Source organism: Rhinolophus sinicus, linkage group LG13, assembly GCF_036562045.2.
Source record: "Rhinolophus sinicus isolate RSC01 linkage group LG13, ASM3656204v1, whole genome shotgun sequence".
NCBI classification, from domain to species: Eukaryota; Metazoa; Chordata; class Mammalia; order Chiroptera; family Rhinolophidae; genus Rhinolophus; species Rhinolophus sinicus.
Window position 1 is genome coordinate 11,387,620 of NC_133762.1, and position 23,693 is coordinate 11,411,312.

Genomic DNA, 23,693 nt, shown 5'->3' on the forward strand with positions numbered 1-23,693 from the left:
AGCCCAGCGCTTGCCAATAGAAATATATGCGAGCCACATATGCTGTTTAAAATAGTCTCGTAGTCACATTTTAAGAAGTGGAATGAGAGAGGTGAAATTAGTTGAATATATTTTACTTAACCCAATATATTCAAAATCTCATCAATTCAACACACACACACACACACACACAAAAACAACCAAAAAAAAACCTGAGGTATTCATATTCTTTTGTGTTTTGGAACTGTGTCTTTGCAATCATGTATATTTTACGCTCACAGCACTTCTCAGTTTAGACTGGCCACATTTCAAGAGCTCACCAGCCCTGGGTGTCCACGGCTGCCATATTGGACAGAGCAGCACTGGGCCATCTGTAGAAGCAGGCACTGACTGAGCCGCCAGTGGAGAGGGGCAGTGAACAGCGGGAGCCGCGTCAGTACAAGTTCCCCAAAGTAAAACCAGCTGGCCTTTCCTCCCATGCCAATCTGCCTCAGAATCCAGCAGTCACATAGCTTGTGTGGAAAGGAATCACTCCACTTGTCCCCAAGGACGCTGCAACCCCACTGAGGAGCTGCCGGTGTCCTCACAGGCTGGACAAGCTCTGAGTGCCCGTCCTTCCTCGGCCACTTCCATGCTCTGTGACCCTGGGTAAGTTACTTTACCTCTCTGTGCCTCCGTTTGCTCCTATGTAAACTGGGGATACTAACAGGGGATATTCCTTTGAGCTGCTGCGAGGATTAACCGGGGTATGGCAAGTGGGGTACAGAAAGCCGTCGGCACGGTGCCTGGCCCTTGAGAAACACAATCTATCACTGTTCATGCACGGCGTCTCGCCCTTTATCTGCCCATCTCCAGTCACCACTGAAGCTGCAACAGGCCCAAGCCCATTAAAAAAAAATCACCAGAGGCCCAGGCAATATGCCCTGAATTCAAGTATCAAGAAAATCTCAGTTCAACAAAATAGCACGGAAACCCAATTGGATGAGACAACAGGTCGCATCTGGCCCCCTGGGAAGCGCTGGTGTCCTCAGCCCTGCCATCCCAGCCCAGCCCTCCCATGCCAGGGCAGAGCCTGCAGGCCCCAGCACAGGCCCAGGGAAGGTGCAGCCCCCCCTGAGGCGTGGGGGTCAGAGGTCTGCTCAGGTGTCACCCTGTATCTGGGTATTCACCACAGCAAGGCCCCAAAGAGGCCTTTGTTCCTTCACGCCATCTGCTTCACACCGGACCACGAATGTTCCTGAGACCATTCTGGGGGTTTCTGCTCCTGGGATTTTCTTTTCAGATACATGAACCAAAAGCTAACTGCCTGAGAACGCAAAGCACAAGAGTTCTCTGCAGCCCCAGGTGGGCTGGGCCTGGCCGACCCTGGGCATTCCCACCCGTGGCCCTCTCAGGGGCTGAGCAGGCCGGGCCTGGCCCAGGGAGCCCAGTGCCCCCAAGACAGGCTCCCAGACGTGAACAATGACATGGTGACAGAGCCAAGGTATCACACTCGTTTCTACTCAAGAGCTGCTATGACAAGAGAAAAACAAAGACACCGCGGGCAAATCAAGAAACTGTGCAATTACTGAGTGAAAGCAAAGCAGGAGTGACTGAGGGAGGAGGGACCCACAGAGGTGGCCTTGGCTGCAGGCCACTCTGCCTAGCCGGTGACACAACTGCCCAGAGCACTGCGGGGACCGGGGCAGGTGGTTTGAGAGCGGGGCGGGCAGGCAGGAGTACCCCACTGCTCTTCTCAATGCAGACAGCATATCCCTGCTAATTACCTTTTGGGAGGCAGGCACCTGTCCTCATTCCGAGAGCCACTCCTGGGACTCAAGCGAAATCTACGACTCTCTGAAGAGCAACAAAATTGTGAGTGGAAAGCTTTGGGCCCTTTTATAAAGAAATCTGATTAGGCCAACACTGTATATAACCCCTCCTTCAAAACGAGTGGTTGGCGGGAACGCAGGCCCAGTGTGGGTCTGGGGAAAGCACCTGAGGAGTTTCTCCAACTCTGAGTGTCCAGGTCTCCAACCTGGAAGCTTGTGAAAACCAGATCGCCAGGCTCCACCTCCCAAAGCTCCTGATTCAGGGGGTCTGGCCTAGAATTTGCATTTCTAAGCACTTCCCAGGGGACGGTGAAATTGCTGGTTGGAGGTCACCCTTCCAGAACCACTGATCTAGTGAAATTTTGTTTTCCCGATGAGATTACATTGGTTCCTATCAAATCCTTTCGTCCTAAAAGACTGGACGGTCATACATATATGAGAGATTAAACCGTCATGTGTCCACATGTGAAGACAGACTCTGTCAGGAGCCGAGGAATTCCGGCAAGGGCTGTTGGGAGCAAATGCCATTCTTAGTCGCCAGAAAGGAGACGTAGCAATTGCCGTCTGAAACTTGGCGGAGGACCGCCAGCTGGGAGGCGCCACTCGGCAGTCTGGAGAAGGGCTGCCACAGCACTAGAGAGGGACTCAATGCGCCAGTTGGAGCCCTGCTGCCCGAAGCGTATCCTGTACTTGCAGGGAGTCTGGTGGCTCCCCACCCCTCTTCAGCAGGACGGCTCTGAGTGCAGGCCCGGGGTTCACCACCTGGAGGCTGTTTTCAGAGAACCCCGGGAGGGTCCCACCAGGGAGGAGGACTTCTGGGACTCCAGGTCTGGGAAGCCTGGAGGATAAAGGGGATCCATCTAGAAACCAGAGGAAGAGAGAGGGCGGCGAGAGGGCCAGGCTGCCGTGGGGACGTGGACCAGCAGAAAGGGAGCAGAGAAGAGATGAGGGAGCCAAGGCCGGAGCAGCCACAGAATGCGTGGGACAGAAGGGGGGGCTCGGGGGCCGGGCGAGCAGAGGACTTGCTCAGTGATGGCTGAGAGGGTGACGGTGGGCAGGGAGAGGGAGGAGACCTGAGCCAGAGCCACACTCCAGGAGAAACAATCAGGCCTGGCCTACCAGGGAGGCCCACACGCTGGGCTGCACAAGGAGGGTCCCCTGGAGGCCAGTGGATGTGCCAAGCAGCAGAGACCTGAGCCCAGAGCCTGGGGTGTTTCCCTCAGAGCTCAGAGCACGTGCCATGGACTGGGCTGAGCAGGTGAACCGAGGCCACTCTCTGGGGTGGCCAGGGCAGAACAGAGGTGACTCTGCTGACAGCTGCCTGGGGGCTTTGGATGCCTTTCAACCAGAGCCACTCAGGCCCCCCCCGTCCGTCCCTCTTCCCAGACCAGAGCCCGTGGACTTAAAGAGCTGTAGCTGGACGCTGCCTGCCTCCCTTCCAGCAGAACCCAGGAGGACACGTGAATGCCACCGGCGTTTGGGGCCTTCTCATCGTCTAGGGTTGACAAGGGGACTCCATGGTGGAGATCATGTGAGGAACTAGGGAGCGGATTAATTTTTAAGAAGGAGCGCGTGGGTGGCTGACCTCACAGGGAGAGCCCAGTCAGGAGGCATGACGGGGGAACTCGTTAGGTCCCCATCGCCGCGTACGGCCGGCAGAGCTTTCAGAGCCTGGTCCCTAGACCAGCAGCCTCAGCATCTCCAGGGAATCATTAGCAATGCACATTCTCAGGGCCCAGCCAGACCTGCAGAATCGCACTCTCTAGGTGAGGGCCCAGCGCCCTGAGTTGCATCAAACCCTCCAGCGGACGCTCACACACGCTGAGCGTGGGAATCACTGGTGCAGCGGGAAAGAGCATGGGCTGTGGACGCCGGGGTCCGGCAGGTGGCAGGACTGAGAGCAGCCACCATGCACAGTGGCTGCTCTGGGCCGCTCTCTTTACAGGTTTTCCTGAAACCCGACAACCACCCGTGAAGGATGTGCTGGCACCATCATCATCGTCACCGCCATCATCCCCACTTCAGAGGGGAGATCACGGACCGAATGGATTAGAGAAGCTGCCCTGGGGCCGCAGCTGCTGCTGGGGGGGGGGGGGGGGCAGGAGTTGAACCTCAGCAGTCTGTGTTCTTTACAACCTCCAGGAGTGGCAGAAGGAACTGTAAGCAGGGTCCCATCTGCTGTGCTCACAGTGGCCCCGACCTGTCACCACCACCTGAACAGGGTCCTACGGTTCTTATGCAGAATTTGGAAAACCTCCCCCAGCCCCGTCTGGGCGCACCTGAAATCCTGGTCTCAGAAAGGGAGACGTGAGGAATGTCCCACTGTGTCCCCTGGTCTAACCGGGATGGTGTGTGAAAGCCATCAAGGCTAGCAATCCGTCCTCCGGCATGAAGGAGAGCATCAGGCAGAGCCAATGTGACCTCCGTTCCACCTTCCACTTCAGACCAGACCCCGGGGAAGGGGGGCGTCGGGCGGAGTCACACACACATACCACGCCCAGGTTGGCGCATCCTGGAGCCCTTCTCCAGGTGCGATGTGGGCAAGAGCTCTGAGCCGGAACAAACGTGCTGAGCCGCCCGTGGGACTAGCAGAGGCTGGCCTTTGCCGTGACTCCACTGGGCCTGGGGGGAGGGGAGACCTGGGCATATTCAGGGTGGGGGTTCTGACCCGCTGTGCTCTGCCCTTGGGATGCTGAGGAATTCCCTCTGCAAACATCGGGTATTACAGACAGGGAGCAAAACGGAAGCTCAGTGAAACAGCAGGGCACCAGCTTCATATCAAATGCTTGTACCCGTCATGAACCAGCAGTGCCTGGGCTAAGACTTCTAAAGAAGACCCCATCTCTCTGGAGAAACCAGGTCTCCTGTCCCTGACACTCTGAAGCACCGGCACCATAGCAACCAGGACACCAGGCTTCCGGGGGTTCCATCCTTGCTGGGCCACTTTCTAGCGATAGAATCCTTGGATGGCCCACCTCACTATGCTGAGCCTCACTCTTCTCTCCTCTGAAATGGGAGCATTTATTTGCTGGTGAGACTCAAATAAGGTCATATATACAGATGCCCCATACAGGGCCAGTCACATGTCGGCACTCACTGGAAATGAGCTAGCATTACTACAGAGACTCACAGAGAAAAAAGCTGAGGAGATAACACCTCCAAAGCGACTGTGAATGAAGTGGGGGGAGGGCGGACGAGGGGTGTGGCTCACGCTCAAGTTCCCAAATCTATTATGCAAGAAAATAGGCCCATGGAGGGAACCATCACTGCAGGAGCCACAAAACAAGAAAACTCACAGCAGACAACGTGCTCGGCAGACCCTGCTAAATGGTTTCCAATTAATTAACTGATTACACGATAGAACAGAAGGGGATCTGAAAGAGCGTTGTTGACCTTTAAGAATCATTAATATCATCAGGATAGCGAACTCATCCAAGGAAAATAATGAGGAACATTTTAATATTACATTCAAAGGCCCTGGATGGGGAGGCAGATGGGCCTTAACTAAGCAACGCCCCAGCTCCCTCCTCCTACCTTCCTCTCTACCCACCCCAGACCCCCCCAGCCTCTTCCTCCTCATCCTGGGACTTCCAGGAAGACGTTTGTATCTCCCATCTCTGTGTGCGCACGCACACACACACGCGCGCACACACACACGAGCTGTTGCTGAACTGGCCCAGTCCTGTGGCCACTCTGTTTATCCAAACGACAGCAGAGAAAGGAAGGTAGGGGGAAAGCTACCTTCCTTTCTCTGCTGTCATTGGGATAAACGACAAAGGGGCACACAGGCTCCCCCCCCCCACAGCCCACGTGGACGTCGGGAAGCCTCTGTCCCTACCTACTGCACCTAGGAAGGAGCACACCCCACGTCCGGGGGAGATGCCCCTGCTTTAGGCCCCCTTCTCACACAGTCATTCTCCCATCCTACCCCTGACGGAGTGTATGATATGATATCTGATGGCAAACAGTCCACACAATCTGTGGAATCAGGGACCAGCTGGCTTAGTCACAGTTCTGCTCCCAGCATGAAGCAACGTGGTGATCTGGAGGGAGGTCGCTGCCCTGCACAGCCTTCCTGGACACTATGGCTCCTCCCGGAATTCCAGGAATTCCGGATCTTCCTGTGTGACTCCCTTGAAGCCGTCCTGGCCATCACCTCCAAACTACTGGCTTCCCCACTCACATGCTCCCAGGGCACTTTGTTCATCCCTTTAGTTCGGCACCTGTCACACTGTCAAATCGTCTGTCAGCAGTCTGGCTTCCTTTTAGGCAGTGGGCATGCTCAGCGTGAAATCTCAGCTTTTCTCTGTCTCTCGTATCCCTGATGCAGGCAAAATACCTGGTACATAGTAGGTGCTCAGTAAATGTGTGTTGAATGAGCCCAAGAATAAATGGAAGTGATTTGGCTAAAAGGAGGCAAACCCCATAAAACCTCACTCTTCTCTAGCTAACTCTAAGGATATAAGATTAATTAATTCATTCAAGTACTGATGACAAGTGGCCTGGTTTGCCCAAACAGCCCCAGTTCACATCTGTTGTCCTGGAATCCCAACTAGTTACCTCCCCTTTCACTCTCAAAAGTGTCTCTCTTCGGACAATAATTTTATTGAATTCCTACTATGTGCCATGCACTCTTCTAAGTGTTGGTCTACAGCACAGAACAAAAGGGATAAACAAATTCTCTACACAAAGTAGATTTCAGTATCATCCCAGCTTTGACTATATCGAAAGGCAACCTCCACGCCCCGAATCACTCAGCACATGGTACCACCTGGTACCTAGTCAATGCCAGGCACTGAAGTACCGGGGAACAAGACACGTTCCTCCATGGAAATCTGTTCATTGGCTGTTTCCGGAAGCATCCAGGGGAGGAGACCTGTCTAAAGGGTTCGCTGTGGCTCAGAATTTGAACTTTGCCCATGGTCTTGGACCCTTGCTGACTCCCCAGGGTGGTGGGGTGCAGACAGCGTGGCCACAGCCCCTCTGTCATGATGTCAGCTGGCCCAGGGCACGTGACCTTGCTCTAACACACCTTGTTATTTCTAATTCTCAGAAAGGGCGGGTCAGAGGGTGATTGCAAGAAGGTCCAGAGCTGCAGGTACAAGGGACCCTGGAGCACCGTCCCCAGAACCCCATGACTCCAAGGACAGCCAGCCCCACTCCTGAGCACCCCTTTACTCCCCAGGTTCTCATCAGTCTTCACGCAGACCTCTCTGTCCCAGCAGATTTCAGATCCTGCAGGCACCCTTACTTCCCAAGCCTGTGTGACTTTGCTTCCACTGTAATTCTCCAGGTCACCACTCTCTCTCCTCCTAGGTTTCAGAAGTACCGGCCTCCTTTCTCCCCTTTCTGGACGGCCAGTAACAGCCGCGTGCTCTCCTCTGAGCTCCAGTCACCAGAAGGGGCCGGCGGCCCCATCCACCTGCCCCACCCCCATCACGGTCTCGCGTCCAGTGTCAGCTGAAAATATCTCTTTGCTCCTTTTAATTACACTTCTCCGCTTCCCTGTTACTGGCCTCATGACTCAAGGCTTTAATTTATTCCCCAAACAATGTCATTACACCACTGTTTTTTGTAATTTATGCCATGCACAGCCTTTTGCTGCTGTGGCCCAATTCCACACAATGTTTGGGCAAAGCAGTGTTCGTTCCTACTCCCCACGGCCTCTCTCCTGCAGAGACCTGGCAGTGTCCACAGAGACTGATGCAAGGAAGAGATGAGACAAGAATCTCCTCTCTCACTGAATATATGGAACCCAGAGCCGACACCTGCCCCCTTGGTTCCATGTACATTCTCAAGCAGCTGTTTCTTCACCACCCCTGAGCTGCTGAGGATGGACTATACACTGGGCATGGGACGGCATCTGTCTATAGAGACAAGACACTTCAGATCGGGACTTAGCAAAATCCCAATTTTGCTAAGTGAAGAGAGTGGGAGAAGGGGAGAGAGTGAAAGAGCCCCTGGGTGCACAGGCCTGGCAAAGGCTGGTGCTTCCCGGGGTGTACACCCACATTACGACTGGTGAACTGGTTTCTGCTGGGAGATCTTCTCACAAAGCCTCGGACAGTTTGCACTGTGATCAAAAGCATCGTTAAATATAATAAAAGCACACAGGTAAACTGCACGGAATGGCCTGAGTTTCACAAACCTTGCATTGACCAGGCTGCCAACCTCAGCCAAGGGTTTCTTATGCCAGCGCGACTACGGCCTGGCCTCAACTTAATTTAAAACCTTGAGCTTTGAACACAAGTGTGAACAATTAATTAACTTGCTAATCATTTTTTGCTGCTTTGGGGATTTTTTCCAAAATCATTAACAATAATCATGTGAATAAACTAAAGGAAATTGGGATACGGAAATAATTTTCTGAGAAATATAAATAACGGGTAACATTTATTAAGCGCTTGTTAGGAACTAATCACTATATGCCTTAAAGATATGAGGCCACTGAATCTTTGCCCACACCTTTTAGAATCCACGTTATTGTTATATTGTTACGATTTGTCCTCATTTTACAGGTAAAGAATCCATGGCTTAGAGGTTAGGTTAACTAGTTCAAGGTCACAAAGCTGGTAATGTTAAAATAGGGCCTGAATCACTGTGTCTGACTCCAGAATCCACCCCTTTAGCACAATACTACAGAGTGTGTGTGTGTATGTGTGTGTGTGTGTGTGTGCACGCACGCACTAGCCAGAAGGTATCTTGATCTCCATTGGGGACTCTGTTTTGTCCATCCAGGTGAAAGCCTCCAAAGAACGCACACCACGCGAAGGACAAACCCACCAGCAGCGGAACTCAGCCAGCTCTGCCGTGCTTCTCCCCCGGTCTGCCCTCCTCTGACTATTCCTGTGAGAAAGTCCGTGACAAATCCACTTGCTCATGGCCCTGGTCTACAGAACGGGATTGGCAAAGGCATGGGCACAGCAACCCTGGACGACAGACCCTGGGAGCTCCGCCCTGGAAGAGAGAATGCCACGCCAGCTCAGTTCCCTTCCCAAGCCCACGGCCCTAATGACGCCCCATGCAGGGCAACCAAAGGCAGAAGTCACAGTCCTCACGCCCTCGGGGAGGAGCGGAGGCTGCAGGAGCAGGCCGTTCTCACATGCCTTCCCCTGCTTGTGTCTGGATTCCGCTGGGTGAGCAGGCAGACAGGGCCACCTGCGCTCCACCTGTGCTCTGCTCTCCCCGCGTGCCGCCTGCACTTACTGAAGGACACAGGTCAGCGGCCAGCAGCTGCAGTGACGCTGGGAGCCTCTCTCTGGGGAGCTGTTCACAGCTCACTGAGCCCAGGAGGCCTCCCTGAACTCTGGCCATGGTGCTGAAACCCCAGGGAGAAGGACACGGAGGCTGAGAGTGGGGAAGCAAAACTAGTGGTAGCAAGACAATTTCTCAGTATACCTTTGGGAAAGTTGGGCTCCTGACCACCCTCAGAGAGGTGAGCTGACCTCTGCATCATGATACAACAGAAAGCGCACGAGCTCTGGAGCAGACATGTATAGATATGAATCCATATATTTAGCTGTGTGACCTTGGGCAGGTTATATAACCTCTCTGAGTCCTGGGGCCCTCATTTGTAAAACAGGAAGAGTATCACTTATTCAAGCAGGATTACTGTTGGAAGAGTGCCTAGCAGAGAGGAAAACCCAATAAATACTTCTCTCTCTTTTTCTCTGGCTTTGTTCCCTGCTTGTTTGCGAGTATGCGTGCATACACACACACACACACACACACACACACACACACACACACACTCTATGAGTTTCCTCCCTCTTCCTATGGAATACTGTATATCTTCCTTCAAGGACAGATTGAAGACCCACGTCCTGTCTGCACCCTCCCCCAGCACCCCTGGAATATACAAGAATCTCTCTGCCTGGTACCATCAGCACCAACCACCCCACGGGGACATACTGGCACCACTGGTCTGCGAAAGCGAACTTTATCTTCCCAACTAGACCGAACATTCCAGCTCTACCTGGATAGGATCCTGCTTTAGTCCCTCCATTTCCCCCCCTCACAAATCACAGTACCAGCCCCGGGAGACACTGCCAAGGCACCTTACCTGCATTTATCAGGGCCCATCACAGCGCGACCGATACAATCACCTAATAGAGATTTTGAACCCAACAATATGTGAATGTTTTCACGTTACTTTTCAGTTAGCATCTGGTGGGGGCCCAGCTATGGTAACATTGTCAGTACAACCAATGTTGGTATGTGTTTCCCATGTCACAGGAAACTAAGAAAGAAAGAAAAAGGCCAGGTGATGACTGACCCACGGCAATTCTGCGCGCAGCATCAAGACCCCAGGGTCTAGAGACCAGTCTGAGTCTCCTCCTGGGCCATGGCACTGACTCGGGGAACAGCCCACGTGACAGAAAAGGCAATAACCTTGGAGTCTGAAACCCGGGGCCTGGTCCAAGCTTCACTGCTTCCACCCCATGGCCTTGCGTCATTCACTCCGCTTCCTCGGCAATACATGGGGATGACAGTAAGTGTCACTGCACATGAAGTCATGTGGCACTGCTGAGCAGTGGTTTCCAAAGCATGCCAGCCACGGTGGTTACGACAGCATACTCTGGGAATTGGCCACCAGTCATGAGAGAAGCATGCCAGGGGGGCTTCACAAGAGCACACCACGCAGTGACCACCGCCATTCTATGTCCCCCCCACAGGGCCCCAAATAGACACAGTCACTCATGTCAAAGGTGCTTGGGGAGACCTGACAGGTGCCTGGCATGTTCAAGGCACATCAGTGAATGTGTGAGTTGGCACAACATCAGTAAGAAACTCCCGAAAATCCTGGTCTGATCTAGAGCCACAGAAAAGACAAGAATAAATCCCAGTAAGGGACTCAGATGCATTAACTCACTTGGGTCCCGAAACAAGCCTACAAGGGAGTTGTTCTCGCCAGAGGCAGATCCAGTGCAAAGGGATTCGATGGCTTGAGCAAGGCCTGGCAGCTGCTCAGCAGTCCAGCTGGGGACGGAACCCGGGGCTGACTGGTTCTAGGACTGTGTCCTTTTCCGAATGCTGACCCGAGGATGGGGGGAGGGTGGGCAGGGCAAGGATACCCTACCTAGCACAGCCCCAAGCCCAGGAAATCACTTCATATGGTGATTCGGTGGTGATCTCCGAAAAGACCGCCGTGGGCTCTCAAGTTTGCCTGGTCACGCCCCGTGAGAGGGGCTCTCCCGAGATCACGGACATCCAAGCAGAGGGACGAAAGTTAATGGCGACTGCGACGACAAAGAGGAACAAGAGGACAGAAGGATCGGAGGAGAGGGAAAGAAGGAGCAAACTCAAAAGCTGCTGGGGACCAGGGCTGGGGAAGGCAATTATTAATATTCTAAATGGAGTTCCGACCACTTAAGCTTTATTTAAGAACACGCCTGACTGTATAATTACAAGGCCTTAATTTGTTTTCTTTTCCGCACAATAAATAAGGAGCACACGGCTGCTCTCTGCAAATACCGCCCTTGCTGGCATCGGGAGAGGCCCCTGATGGAAGATGGACAGCTGGCGGGAGGAAGGGCAGCCCGCTGCCACCTGGAGGGGGAGCCGACGGCCTCCTGGGGCACAGCTGAGTGCGCCAGATGTGGGAAAGGACAGAAGACCAAGGTGCTGTCTCATTTCTGGAGGAAGACAGTGGGGTGGGTGGGGGTTGAGGTCAGACCCCTCAGCTCCCGTGTGGAGGAGACGCGGCTGGGCACCTGGCTGAACGGCCGTGACACGCATGGGACCAGGCTCGGTGGCACTGGGCGTTTCTTCAGTCTCTCTAACTACTTCTCTTGCCCTGTGGCTGTGCCCAACTCGTGGGATGCTCTTGGGCTTCAGATCTACCCCATGAGAAAGGGAAGCGAATGACCACACAGCCCCTCCATCGCATCGTCCGTCCATTCACCCTCTGACGTGTCCCCCACGCGCCAGGGCCACAGGCGGTAGAGGAAAGAGGTAAGATGCCCGTCCTCGGGAGACTCCATTCAGCCCAACAGGGACAGTAAACATCACATAATTAGAAGTATAATTATGAAGTATAACCTGCCTTTGCTAAATGCCCCCGCCCCACAGCCCTCAGTCCGCACATTGTAGAGTAACGGCCCCTGCCCTCCACCCAGAACAATTGCAATGCAGCATCACCTAGAAGACCACGCAGACAGGCCAGAGGCCCCCCAGGACCAAGAGACAAAGGGGTTAACCCAGGAATGGGAGAATTGTGCAAATCCATCAAGAAGAAACCAGAGAGAAAGAGACACGAGGCTGCCGGCCAGCTACGGAATGGAGAGGGACAGGAATTAATGATAACTCCAAAATAGCCACTAATCTCATTTTCTAAATCTGTCCTTAACAAGAAAAATGGAGAAAAGAGATGTAGACAAATGGGCAGTAATGAAGCCTTAGGGGAGGAGGGGGAAAAAAAAAAAGAAAACCGACTGAGAATAAACACGACTGGAAAAGACACGTATGGGTACGTGGTCTTGTCTCCAAGCCCAGGCGACACACAGCCCAGAGGCCACAGCATTTACTCAGCATCAGACTGAGGGTTTGGAAGGCGAAGCTGACAGGGTTACAAGAAAACTCTTAAAGTTCAGTCCTCGAGGATCCTAGAGAACGAAACTTCCCGAAATCAAAAAGAACACAGCCGCTGTGGTCGCTACGGTGAATGCAGAGGGCTTCAGCTAAGAGACCTGCAAACTATTACAAACACACCGCGGCAGCTGGCGAGGGAGGTGTGTGGCCCTGGGTGAATCAGAATGTTGTCCGCAAATCACAGTAAACAGAAAGAAATTATCAGGATAAACATCAGGAATTCCAGGACCCCGGGGAGTCTGGAGGGGACACACAAATGGACGAGAAAAAAGAAACTCAATTTAGGAAGCTTGCTACCTGCTCCCTAGGGAACAAGCAGCAAATACCGTCCAGGGTCCTGGAGAGGCAATCACCCAGGAGACAGAAAGTGTGAGAGGACTGGAAATTGACTTTCTGTGGAAGCAGCAGATAAATGAACAGAGGCTAAGAAATTCCAGGGTGAAAATCCAGAGCTTGGCGAGCTGTAGGGCATAAAACACATTTTGGGTTCAAGGGAAGCCAGAAGGCTCCATTTAAAAGAGGAACAACAAAGGCAGTGCCTGGTGTCATCAGATGTCACAGGGGCTGGGATGTGGGAAGAACAGAAGTGACACCACTGGCTGTGCCTGGGGGTGTCAGGCGGTGGAGCTGCACACGTCAGCAGCAAACAGTGAGATGCTACAGCAGCCGCCTCAGTGCTCCTCTCCTGCTCCCACCTCCAGATTTTATAAGGGGGTCTGTCACCTACAGACATGGCGCTGCCCGGAACTGGGGCCAAAGACAGCCAGGGCTGGTGACCTGGAACGCAGGCCCACGCTCCCCGGGAATAGGTGGGGTGGGCGCCTGCTGCTCCCCTCCCCGCACCCACATGTGATAAGCGTGTCCTTACCTCCACCTGCCCCATCATTGGGCTCATTCCCTTTGTTGAACACCCAGTCTCTCTCCTGATCCTCTGCCAACGGCTCTCCTGAGTGCCAGCCAACAGACTAAGGGGCACTGCCCACTCCCCTAGACCCTGCTGGCACCGGGGGTCAGCAGGACTTTGGTTGCAGGCCCTCCCCACGTCGCCTCCCCTGGCCCTTCTCCCACAACACCCCCTTCTGAGAAGGGCTGCTCTGAGGGGTACTGCCCGACCCTCCTCTCCAGCTGGGTCCTGGAGAGCTGGCCACAGCCCAGGACGGCAGAGTTATTAGGAGGACGGCTCTGGAGGCAGCCCTCCTAGGATTGGCGCCTGTCCCTGCCGCGTCGTCGCTGTGTAAACTGAGGCAAGGCACCGACCTCTCGGTGCCTCAAATCCCCATCTGTGAAATGGAAACAACGGCACTCTCATGTTACTGTGAGCACACAGTGGCACATAAGTGCACAGACGAATGCCTGGCGTGTAATTAGTGCTGCATTGACGCTATTTCCTTGGCACTCACAGCACTGCCCCTCCAGTGAGGGAGGGGGACGGAAGGGCCCACATCAGCTGATAACAGCTTTCCTCGGGCCCTGCCACTCAAGGGCCCCACATGCCACTCTTCTTCCAGGAAGAATTACCCAGAATGCTCTGAGGACAGGTCTGAGCCACTTACGACACTGCCTCGTTTTTCAGATGTGGAAGCAGCCTGAAAGGGTCCCGTGGACCCCCAAGGTCACAGAATACCGCGGAGAAAGAGGAAGTGGTACACAAGGTGTGGTCACGCAGCCTCACGGCAGCCGACAGCACCTCACCCCTGACAGCCATGCAGGCGCCACGTGGACCCGACCTTCCGCGTCCTCTCCGCTCCTGGCACTGCCCACACACCCACCTGCACACTCACACACGGCTGACTCAGGCTGCCCAAATCCTCAGATCCATGAAACTCCAACTCCATTTACAAATGCCTCCATTACCAAATCCTGTTCCCTGGGAATTCTTTCCGAGTTTACCTGCCGGTTGGACTCATGGCCTGGAGCCACGAACACGTGTCTGAACAGCTCTGGGAGGAATTCCAAGTGGGAAAAGGGCTGTACTCATCCTCGGTGAGCAGCCCTGTGCCAGAAGCAGGCCACCACGGAGCCAAACCCACGCCTGCCCCCACGCCCACCCCCACGGCCGCCTCCTCCGTGAAGCCTCTCCGGGCACTGCAGCTCCTCTCTGATCAACAGTCACAACCACACACCAAACCAGTGGCCCCTCCACCGCCTCGTATCGGAAGGCTGGAGAAGGTCAGCCACCTGTCAAAGGTGGGAGCTGTCGCAAATTACCCACAACCTCTAACAAAGGACCCCCACTTGCTTACAATGTGCTTCTTCATACGTATAAATTCGCGCAGGTTCAAAGCCACACGTGCCATTGCCTCCCTCCCACTTGTGTTCTTAGACTCTTTCTCAAGTAGGAGAAACAGGAACAGGATGGCGGCTAAGGTACCAAGAGCTATAATGCATTCCCAGTGGCCCACTCATACTGCCACTGTCATTCCTGGTTTAGCTTGTTCTGTTTTTCTAACCGCAGCAAAAGTTCGTGTCTCATACTGCATGGCCACAGAAGGTCAGCGGTGGCTCTGCTCTCATCATCTTCCCAGCGAGACGCGGGCTAATGGAATAGCCTCCGTCTGGCAGTGATCCCCTCTGTCCCATGGCAGAGGGCAGAGACTGACAGACCTCACACAGGCCCTTAAAGCTTCTGCTAGCGAGGGACACAGGACACGCACACACATGTACACATACACACACGCGTGTGCACACACAGACACATGCACACTCCTCCATATTACTCACATCTAATTCACATACCATACAACGCACCCATTTCAAGTGTGATTCACAGAGTTGTGCAACCATCACTGCATCGGTTTTAGAACACTTTTTTTCATCACCCCAAAGAGAAACCCCATACTCAGTATATTCCTGACTTAACTTTAGTGGAGATTATGAAGTATGAAGGCATTTTTTTTATGCCCACGAGACTATGGCATAATATAAATCTCAGTTGTCACATGTAGAGAAGTACTTTTTAAATGGCTGAGGCCTGCTTGGTGTAAAGACACATCCCAGCCACCACACACCCCCTCTACTGTCTAAGACCTCCTTGGACAAAGTTCTTAAGTGCAAAGGAGGCCTGTAAATCCCTCACAACATGTGAGAAATGTGGTGTGTGTGTGGGGGGGTGTCAATAAGGAGAAATTCCACAGCTTTCATCAGATTCTCAAAACAAAACATTAGGAGCCAGTGCCCTGGCTTTGCAAAGGCCCCAGGGTCCCCAAATCGATGATGAGCTCTGTAAGGACAGAAAGCACGTCTTGTACACGGAGGAGTCTCCTGCACATGAAGCGCTTGGGGTGGAGGCAGGACGTACAAGCGTCTCACATACACTTCCCCACACAGGTGCGTGGCACCTCCTGAGAGGGTGACTGTCACAGTGAGAATGACACAGCGGCACCAGCTAACAGACTGGGCCCTTAGATGGGCCAGTCTCCTCAACCCTTCGTGTGCATTAACCTGGCTAACAACCAACCACCTTACCCCTTTTTCCAACTGAGGAGGTGACAGCACACAAACGCAGATGGGTTATGTAACTTGCCCAAGACACACGGCTGTTTATGACAGGGCCAGAATTTAAACCCAAGCAGTGTGGCTCAAGAGCCCATCCTCTTAACGACTCATCAAAATGGCCAAATTGGTTGACAGGATTCAGTGAGCGGCAAGAGTTCAAGCACCAGGGCTGATGGAAGCTTCTGCGTAGGTGGAGCGCTACGAGAAGAAAGCGCGAAGAGATGAACGGCCTTCATTGTCCATTTCATGTACCATTTCAGCAGAGTGATGTAACATGACTGTCGTGTGTATACGGGTTATAACACCAGTGTTACTACATATCAACGCTGTGCATGCAGTATTTACCCGTATATCCTTTCTTTTCCACAGGACTGCAATGTTTTCTGCCATACGCAGAAGTCTGAGCAGCTCTGGCCAGACAGGCACAAGAAACGTCAACGGAAAGCATGTCAAGTTGACAGTATCAAGCAAGACCCGAGTCCCCATCCTGGCCCAGCTCTCCCCGCTGAGATCTCGGTCAGGATTTGTCTCTACTCTGGATATCCATCCTCTTACTCAAGTCAGACGAGAGTCACGCAGCCATTCGACCAGTAGCCACACCACTTGCGATGTGACCGGCGTTTTTCCAGGTGCTGGAGCTACAGCAGTGAGCATTACGATGACCCTGGTCTCGGGAAGTTTACAATCGAGTGGGGGTGTCAGAGGGGTGCCGAGTATAAACAAGTAAACAAATAACTGAATGAGACACTTCCCGACAGTCAGCGGTAATAAGGGGCCAGGGAAACTGCGAAGCCACATGAGGTAAGAGTGATGGGTGTGAAAGAAGTGCCACTAAGACAGGCCTCTGCCAAGGTGACCTCAGAGTGGAGGATGGCAAAGAGCCAACCAAGGGTCTGGGCCAGGTGATCCGTCTGGCCGATGGGTCAGCAAGTACAGAGTCCCCGGGGGGGTGAGCTCGGCATGTTCCAGGGACTGAAGGAGCCTCACAGATACGGCAGAGCGAGGGGAAGAGGTCAAGGAAAGCAGAGGGCGAGACGGAAACCAAATGAACTGGATCCTGTGGCCCTGGTAAGGGGCTCAGCGTTTATCGCAAGTAAAGCAAGAAGTAACCGGAGGGCTTTTACGCAGCAGAGCAACACGATCGGATTTCCGTGTTAAAATATCACTCCGGCAACTGGGCTGGGAAGGAAATGTAGGGGACAAAAGCGGAGGCAAGAAGACCCACGGGAGGCTATTACCACAGAGCCAAGGACAGGATGGTGGCTTGGACAGAGAGGAGGGCGAGGGGACTGGCTGGATACAGACCATTTCAGGGACTTGAGGAAGTAAACGGTGGAAGGGTGGAGCAGGGCAGGCAAAGGGGAGAGAAGAGCTGCGGCCGCCATCATTTGGCGGATGGTGCCACTTACAAAAACAAGAAACACTGAGGGGAAACAAGTTTCGAGGGAGGACGGGGGATGAGATCAAGAATTTTGTTTGGACCAAGTTAAATCTGACATCTTAGCCACCCCAGTAGTGATGGCAAGAAGACAGTTTAACATATGAGTCCAATGGGCAGGGACGGGAGCAGGATACAAACATACATTGGGGAGTCACCTCTAGGGCCCCTTCCGGCTTCAACTATTTACGATTCTGGGAAATCAGAGACCAATGAGCCAGGAGGAAGTCAGTAAGAACAGCGAGATCATACTGAGTCTTTCGTAAAGCACGATTGTAAGCACTTTCTAACCGTCGTCTTGGTGAAGGCTCAGAACAGTCCTGTGCAGGGAGAAGCTTATAGTCCCGTCAAAGCTCAGAGAGGTTCACTAGCTTTCCGAGGTCACACAGTAGGATGTGGAAGGTCTAGGATTTGAACCCTGGCCTTTCTGTCTCCAACGCCCATGCTCCTGACTGTTAGCCACACAGCATTCAAAGCCTGAGTCCTCCACGTAGAGCAGAGAAGGGAGGGCAGCTGTGGAGAACCAGTAAGGGGACAAGTGTGCCAGTTATCAGCCCCTCTGGGACCTGGAGAAAAGTCTCAGTGCACAGGAAAGGGGCAGGCGGAGGGCCAATGTCTACTGATACAATAGCTATGCGTTGTCTTGGGACCCAGGATGGGAGGTTATTTCAAGGAGAAAAGGCGTTGAGTGATTTACAACACAGAATAAATCAGTTTCACCATGTTTTCATCCCAACAACCTCAGGAAAAAATGTATTGCCTTCTCGGCCGCGTCCTGAAAAGGCTGGGACTCTGGCCACTTCCTGTCTCCCACCCACCCAGGGCTGCTGACTTTCTCTTTTTGTGAAAATCACACAGTTGACACCATCATGCCCAAATCGGGACATTCTCCCCCTCCTCGCGCCATCACGCGCCCACACAGGTCAGCCACTCCGGGCTGGCTGTCTCAGCTGAAGACCAAGTATGCGTCTGCTTAGGATAGAGAGAAATAACTTCACATGGCATCCAGAGCTTTCTGGGGAAAAAGCCAGAAACCGAACACCAGAGAGATCCCACCACAACAAACCTAAGGGATTAAATAAATTCTTTTGGCTGCTGTAACATTACATGTTCTTGGAAATAAGTGGGCCATAGGCTAATGCTAAGAAATCTTTTATAATAAAGATATTCAGGTTATAATGTAAGTGTTGTTACAGGGTTTGACCTGAATAGGAAAAACAGCTTAACAGAGCGTTCTCAACAGAGCTCTATGAGGATGGCTGGTGCTAAATCTCCAGGGGAAAGAACTAGCAGCTCTAATAAAACTGTAAAGATCCCCCCACACCCCTCCCATGAAGAGTTCTTTCTGCGACTACTAGAGACAGAGACAAAACACGTCTGGGATGTAGAACACTCCACGGAATTCAGAGCCAAAGGGATCAGAGGCCAAGTCCTGGCTTTTCCACTAACTACCGTGTGACCTTGAAGCAATTCAGTTATAACTCTAAGCCTCGATGTTCTCATCTATGAAATGGGCATAGGAGCGCCCTGACTTCCATTACTGTGAGGAGTGGGACTGGATTTGCAAAAGCACACAACCCTAGTCTTTCCCTCTTCTCTGCTGCTGCCCACCTTTTAGACGCAATTGTCGAGACATTTTAATCACTGTTTTTTTTAATTGCTTCAATAAAAACATCACCCTTTCCGGCCCAGGAGGGAGAGCAGAACGATTCCTGGGAAGAGCATCAGAGGACTTCGTGGCAGTTCCATTTCCGCTGCTTACACGTCAGACCTTCCCTGTGGCTGCCTCCTGGGCTCTAACACAGGCTGCCTCCCGCGCTCCCCCACCCAGGATGGTACCAGAAACAAAAGAGATCACGGAGGAGAAAGCACTTTGGAAAACCAAGAAGTGTTCCACAGATGAAAGAAATTGCCATCATTTGAGTGAAGTTCACAGACAGACGGTTACATCACTTAAGGGGACCCCTGACTGTGGAGATCCAGCCAGTGTGTGAGCCACACCAGAGAACACAAACCCCCCCCAAAAGAAGAAATGAGCCAGCTGCTCAACTCGGCCACTGGACCAACGCTCAACAGTGCTGGAGGTCGTGGTCTCAAATCGGATGGAGACAACGTGGAAGCCCATCGGTTACAAGTGCTCCGGTCCTTTCTGAAGCTAACAGCATGGGGGGCGGGGAGGGAGGCAGGGTTTACAACAACTCTAGGGCAGGGGCCTGAATGGAGAGAACAGAGAACCTACCAGGGTTTACTCGCCAGTGTTCAGGGAACTCACCAGGGATTGAGGATACAATCTCCCAGGCCCCTGAGAGACGGACTACAGAGTAAGACGGAAGCCAGCTTCTCCAGAATGCCTGCTACACCGTCCCTCCTCTTTGATTCTAGTATCACCACCACCAAGAATAACTGTCATTACTGTCATTATTAGCCATCGCCATTTCCGAACTCCGACTATGACCGGGCACTGGGCTACGTGCTGGATGTGCCTCCTGTCATTTCGTCTTGACCACACGCCTCCCCTGAAGCAGGCATCATTATTATGCCCATTTTACAGATTAGCAAGTCGCGATTTCCAAGTATCAATTGGGAAAATCCTTATCCTTAAGAATCCTTAATCCAAAATCCTTAAGATTGGGGAAAGGATGTAAGGGTCAAGAATATTCCAGTCTCTCAAAAAGGATTTCTCTTGATGTATATGAACCAGTATTTCATTTTTTCACAGACAGTAAGACAGAGGAGACTGAAGCAGTCAAGAGGAGATGAGCAGTCACTCCTTAACCTTGAAGTAGGACCCAAGTGTCCTCATCTCAGCCTTCCTGGTGGCAGAGAGCTTGGTTCTGCTTTAACCCCTCTGGTTCAGGGTCTGGCAAGAGGAAGAACTGCAGTGACAGACAATACGCTGGGGGTGGGGGCAAGTGGGGAGCCAGTCAGACCAACTGGGACAGCCTGACATCAGCAAGGGGGCAGTGATTTCACTTCCTGCTTCTTACTCTGTACAGAGAGGACAGGAAAAGACTTCTCAGCCATCACCCCCCATCCTCCCCCAAAAAAAGAAGGAAAAAAAAAGAAAAACCGCCACCAAGCCAGGGCTCGGTAATTAGCGTTGGAGTTAAGTGACCGTCCTATGATTGCTCAGCTGGGGCAATCACAGACTTGTAAATGCTTCTAGGGGACAGAAATAGAAGACGCTATGAGACAGCAGAGAAACCTGGCCCGTTTGCTGGGAGAAGATGTCCCGAAGCTGCCGGGAAATTCACCCAGTTGGGATTTGGGGTGTGTTTCCACACATGGAAAAAGCTAACAAATAAACCTGTCCATGGCCATGCCAACACCTCCACCTCGACTCTTCTCTGGGAGCCCCGGGCTCTTCTGGATGACTTCCCCACCCCCACCCCATGACTATGGGGGCCCCTCAGCCGGGGCCTGACCTTTCACACCAAACTGACCAACCAACTCAGCCCCATGTGCAGCCAGGCCCTACCTGTTGTGGACGGCGGTGACCCATCCTTCACTCTTAATCCCCCTGTAGCCCACAGCAAGAACTTGGGCAAGAGCTGGCCAACGCATCCAGGAGAAAACAGGGCCCGAGGTCACGGCAGGCTGCCTGCTGTCATCAGAACCTACTCCAACCAGACACCCAGCCCCCAAAGCCTCGGGGATCTCACAAAGCCCCACCATCCTGTCACCGCCACCACCCAGCAGACCGTCAGCTCCAAAGAGAGGGCAGCTCACGCCCTCGTTTGGGATTCAAGGGTAAGTGAAAGACAGGTTCCCTTATGGCCCCTCAGAGACACGTACCCAAGAGGCAGCCCTGCTCCCGCTTCTATGTCCCCAAGACACGGCAGGGGTCACAAAGCCTGCATGACTCCCCTGAGAGCTGTGGGTGACACAATGTCCTGGGGGGCTCTACAGCATGAGCACCCAGCCACCATCCCAAAGGGAACAGAGGCTTCCATGCTGACAGCTTCTCTCCCCCGGCTATGACCCTAGAGCACAAACGAGCCCTCCGTGTGTCATCTTCTGCCCAAGGAGCAGTCCTGTTTGGCCCATGGACTTGAGAGGTTTTATTTTTAGTTGCCAGGATTTAAAACTTGAGAGGTTTCACTGCACCTCCAGCTCTTCTTGAAAAAAAAAAAAGAACAGTAAGTCTGGCAAGAAGAGCACACACACCCCGACCACGGCAGCAGTCAGCTGCAATGGCTTACTGGCCCCCCTTTAGAGGGGGACGTGGTCCTCAGCCTCCACTGTCCCCACCTGGCACGCTGCAGGCATTTAGCTCTGTGACCCTTGATGAGGCAATATGAAAAGGGAGACTGCTCAGAGGTCCAACCGTCTTCCCCAGGGACCGTTTACATGGAAACTCAGATCCCCAATAAAATAAACACCTGGAACATCTGGTTAAAGGGCCTCCTCTGGCCCTGGCCATGCCTCCCGCTGCAGAGGACACACATCTGGAGAATTCCACCACAGAGGCTGGACGAGGGCAGGGGCGACAGCGCAATGAGACCCCTTAAAGGGAGGTGTGTCCCCGTGGCTAACACACCGGGCCCTGAGCAATGGCCATGCCCGGTGCTATCTCCAGAGGGAAGAAAGAAAGCTCAGCACGATGCAGGGGTGGGCATAACTGATTAAAAAATACTTACCGAGCACTCACTAAGTGCCAGGAAAACACAGGCCCTGGGAGGTGCGGCCAGGACCCTCGGCCCCACCACGATTCTCCGATTCTCCGTGACCTCTTCTCTCTCTCTACCGCCCCTCCCCGCCCCTTCCCAAGAGCTTCCCTTAGACACTCTGCCTCTTCCTGAGATTCCTGCCCAGCCTGGCTGCCGGCGGCCCTTCCTTATCAGATGCTGAGTGCCTCCACCTCCAGCTCTCAGGTGGCCAAAGGAAAGACCTGTCTGCACAGCACAACTCCATTTTTCCCTTAACACAACAGCCCACTGCCCTGGTTCCAGAGGAAGCTCTGCTCTCGGGGAATAGTCCCAGTGGGCGTCCCAATGGCCACTATCCTGGCAGCAAGCACCCTGTGGGTGCAGGAGGTTGGTATTTCCCCCGATCGCCCACCCCAAGCGTCCTTTCAAGCCCACCTTCTCCCCAGAAATGGCGGTCCTCCCAGAGAATCCCAGAGTCTTCGGCCCAGATCTAGGCTTGGAGAGGAAGCACCAAGGTCACGTGCTTCTCCCCACTGGTCTGCCAGAGCCGACGCTGAGGTGGCCCCTCCACCATCAGTCATGGCAGGTCGGGGGACGGGAGAGGTGGGGGGGAGGCACAGACAGCCACCCCACCCACAGCCATGTGACCTGCAGCTTGTCCCAAACAAAGCTGTGTGACCTCATATACAGGTGTCTCCACTCCTCTGGGCTCTTTTCCAGGCCTGCTCGCCCTCTTCTTGCAACCCTCCCACCCCAACACACACACACACACACACACACACACACACACACACACGGTCCCACAGATGGTCTCAGAAGGGTAGTATTCACATCCTATAGGAATGGAATTTCTTATCATTTACATTCCCATAAAACTGCACATTTCATCATGAAAAGTGAACAAACTTGGGAGTCAAGACCCCCTCCCTCTAAACCCTGACACTAGGCTTTTCCTTCTGGAAGGTAACTGAGCTCATCAAACCCCCAACTCTCATTTTCAGGCAAACTCTGAGGCCCAGAGAAGTTAAGGGACTTGCCCCGGGGCACACAGTGGCACAACCAGGTTTCGACCTCAGGCCCCTGCTTCTCTTCCCAGACTCTCCCTGCCATGTGGCCCCCAGCCTCCTGCAGCCTAGGACCCAGCTTACTCACATGTAGCGCAAGTGGGGGTTTTTGGCAAAGGCTCTGGGCTGGATGCTCCGGAGTCCTGAGTTCTTGATGGTCCTGGAGAGAGAAAAAGTGGGTCAGCAGAGCATAGGCGCAGAGGGTCGTCTGCTCTGGGCTGGGGCTGAAACTGGACCTGTAGGCGCCTCGATGAACTGAATGCCTCTACATCATCAGTGTCCCTGGGCGGTCCCACTGGGGGTGCCAAGTGGGGGGCATCCGGGCTCACCCACTGGGGTCTGGGAGACGGTTGGGGACGTGTGTGGTCAGTGTGGCCGCTGCCCTCTACCCAGCCTGGCAAGGGCATTAAGAACCGGCTCCTGCTCAAGAATCTGGTGCAAGGACAACAGGCCCCTCTGTGCCTTTCCCCCCTCCCCCACACCCCCCGTCCCTAGCACTGAAGGCCGGAGGAGGAGGTGGCGGGAAAATATCATGCTCACGGGGACCATGAGCCAAGCAGAGGGCTGAGGAGAGAACAGCGGCCCGGAGAACTGGGTTCGGGTCCTGCCTTGAAACTCTAACCAGAGTGAGATTTCATGCAGCCCCCTGGCCTCTCTAGGCATAAAG

At 53.5% G+C, this 23,693-nt stretch overlaps 1 protein-coding gene across 9 annotated transcripts in view; it reads right to left on the reverse strand.

Annotated features, from left to right (window-relative positions):
• Nucleotides 1-23,693, reverse strand: part of NTRK3 (neurotrophic receptor tyrosine kinase 3) — a 337,252-nt gene that overhangs the window by 253,407 nt on the left and 60,152 nt on the right. For all 9 annotated transcript variants that reach the window (XM_074317987.1, XM_019726720.2, XM_074317986.1 and 6 more), the window contains one exon: nt 23,115-23,186. In XM_074317987.1, coding sequence (XP_074174088.1) covers nt 23,115-23,186 — 72 coding nt within the window. The remainder of the gene's footprint in view (nt 1-23,114; nt 23,187-23,693) is intronic.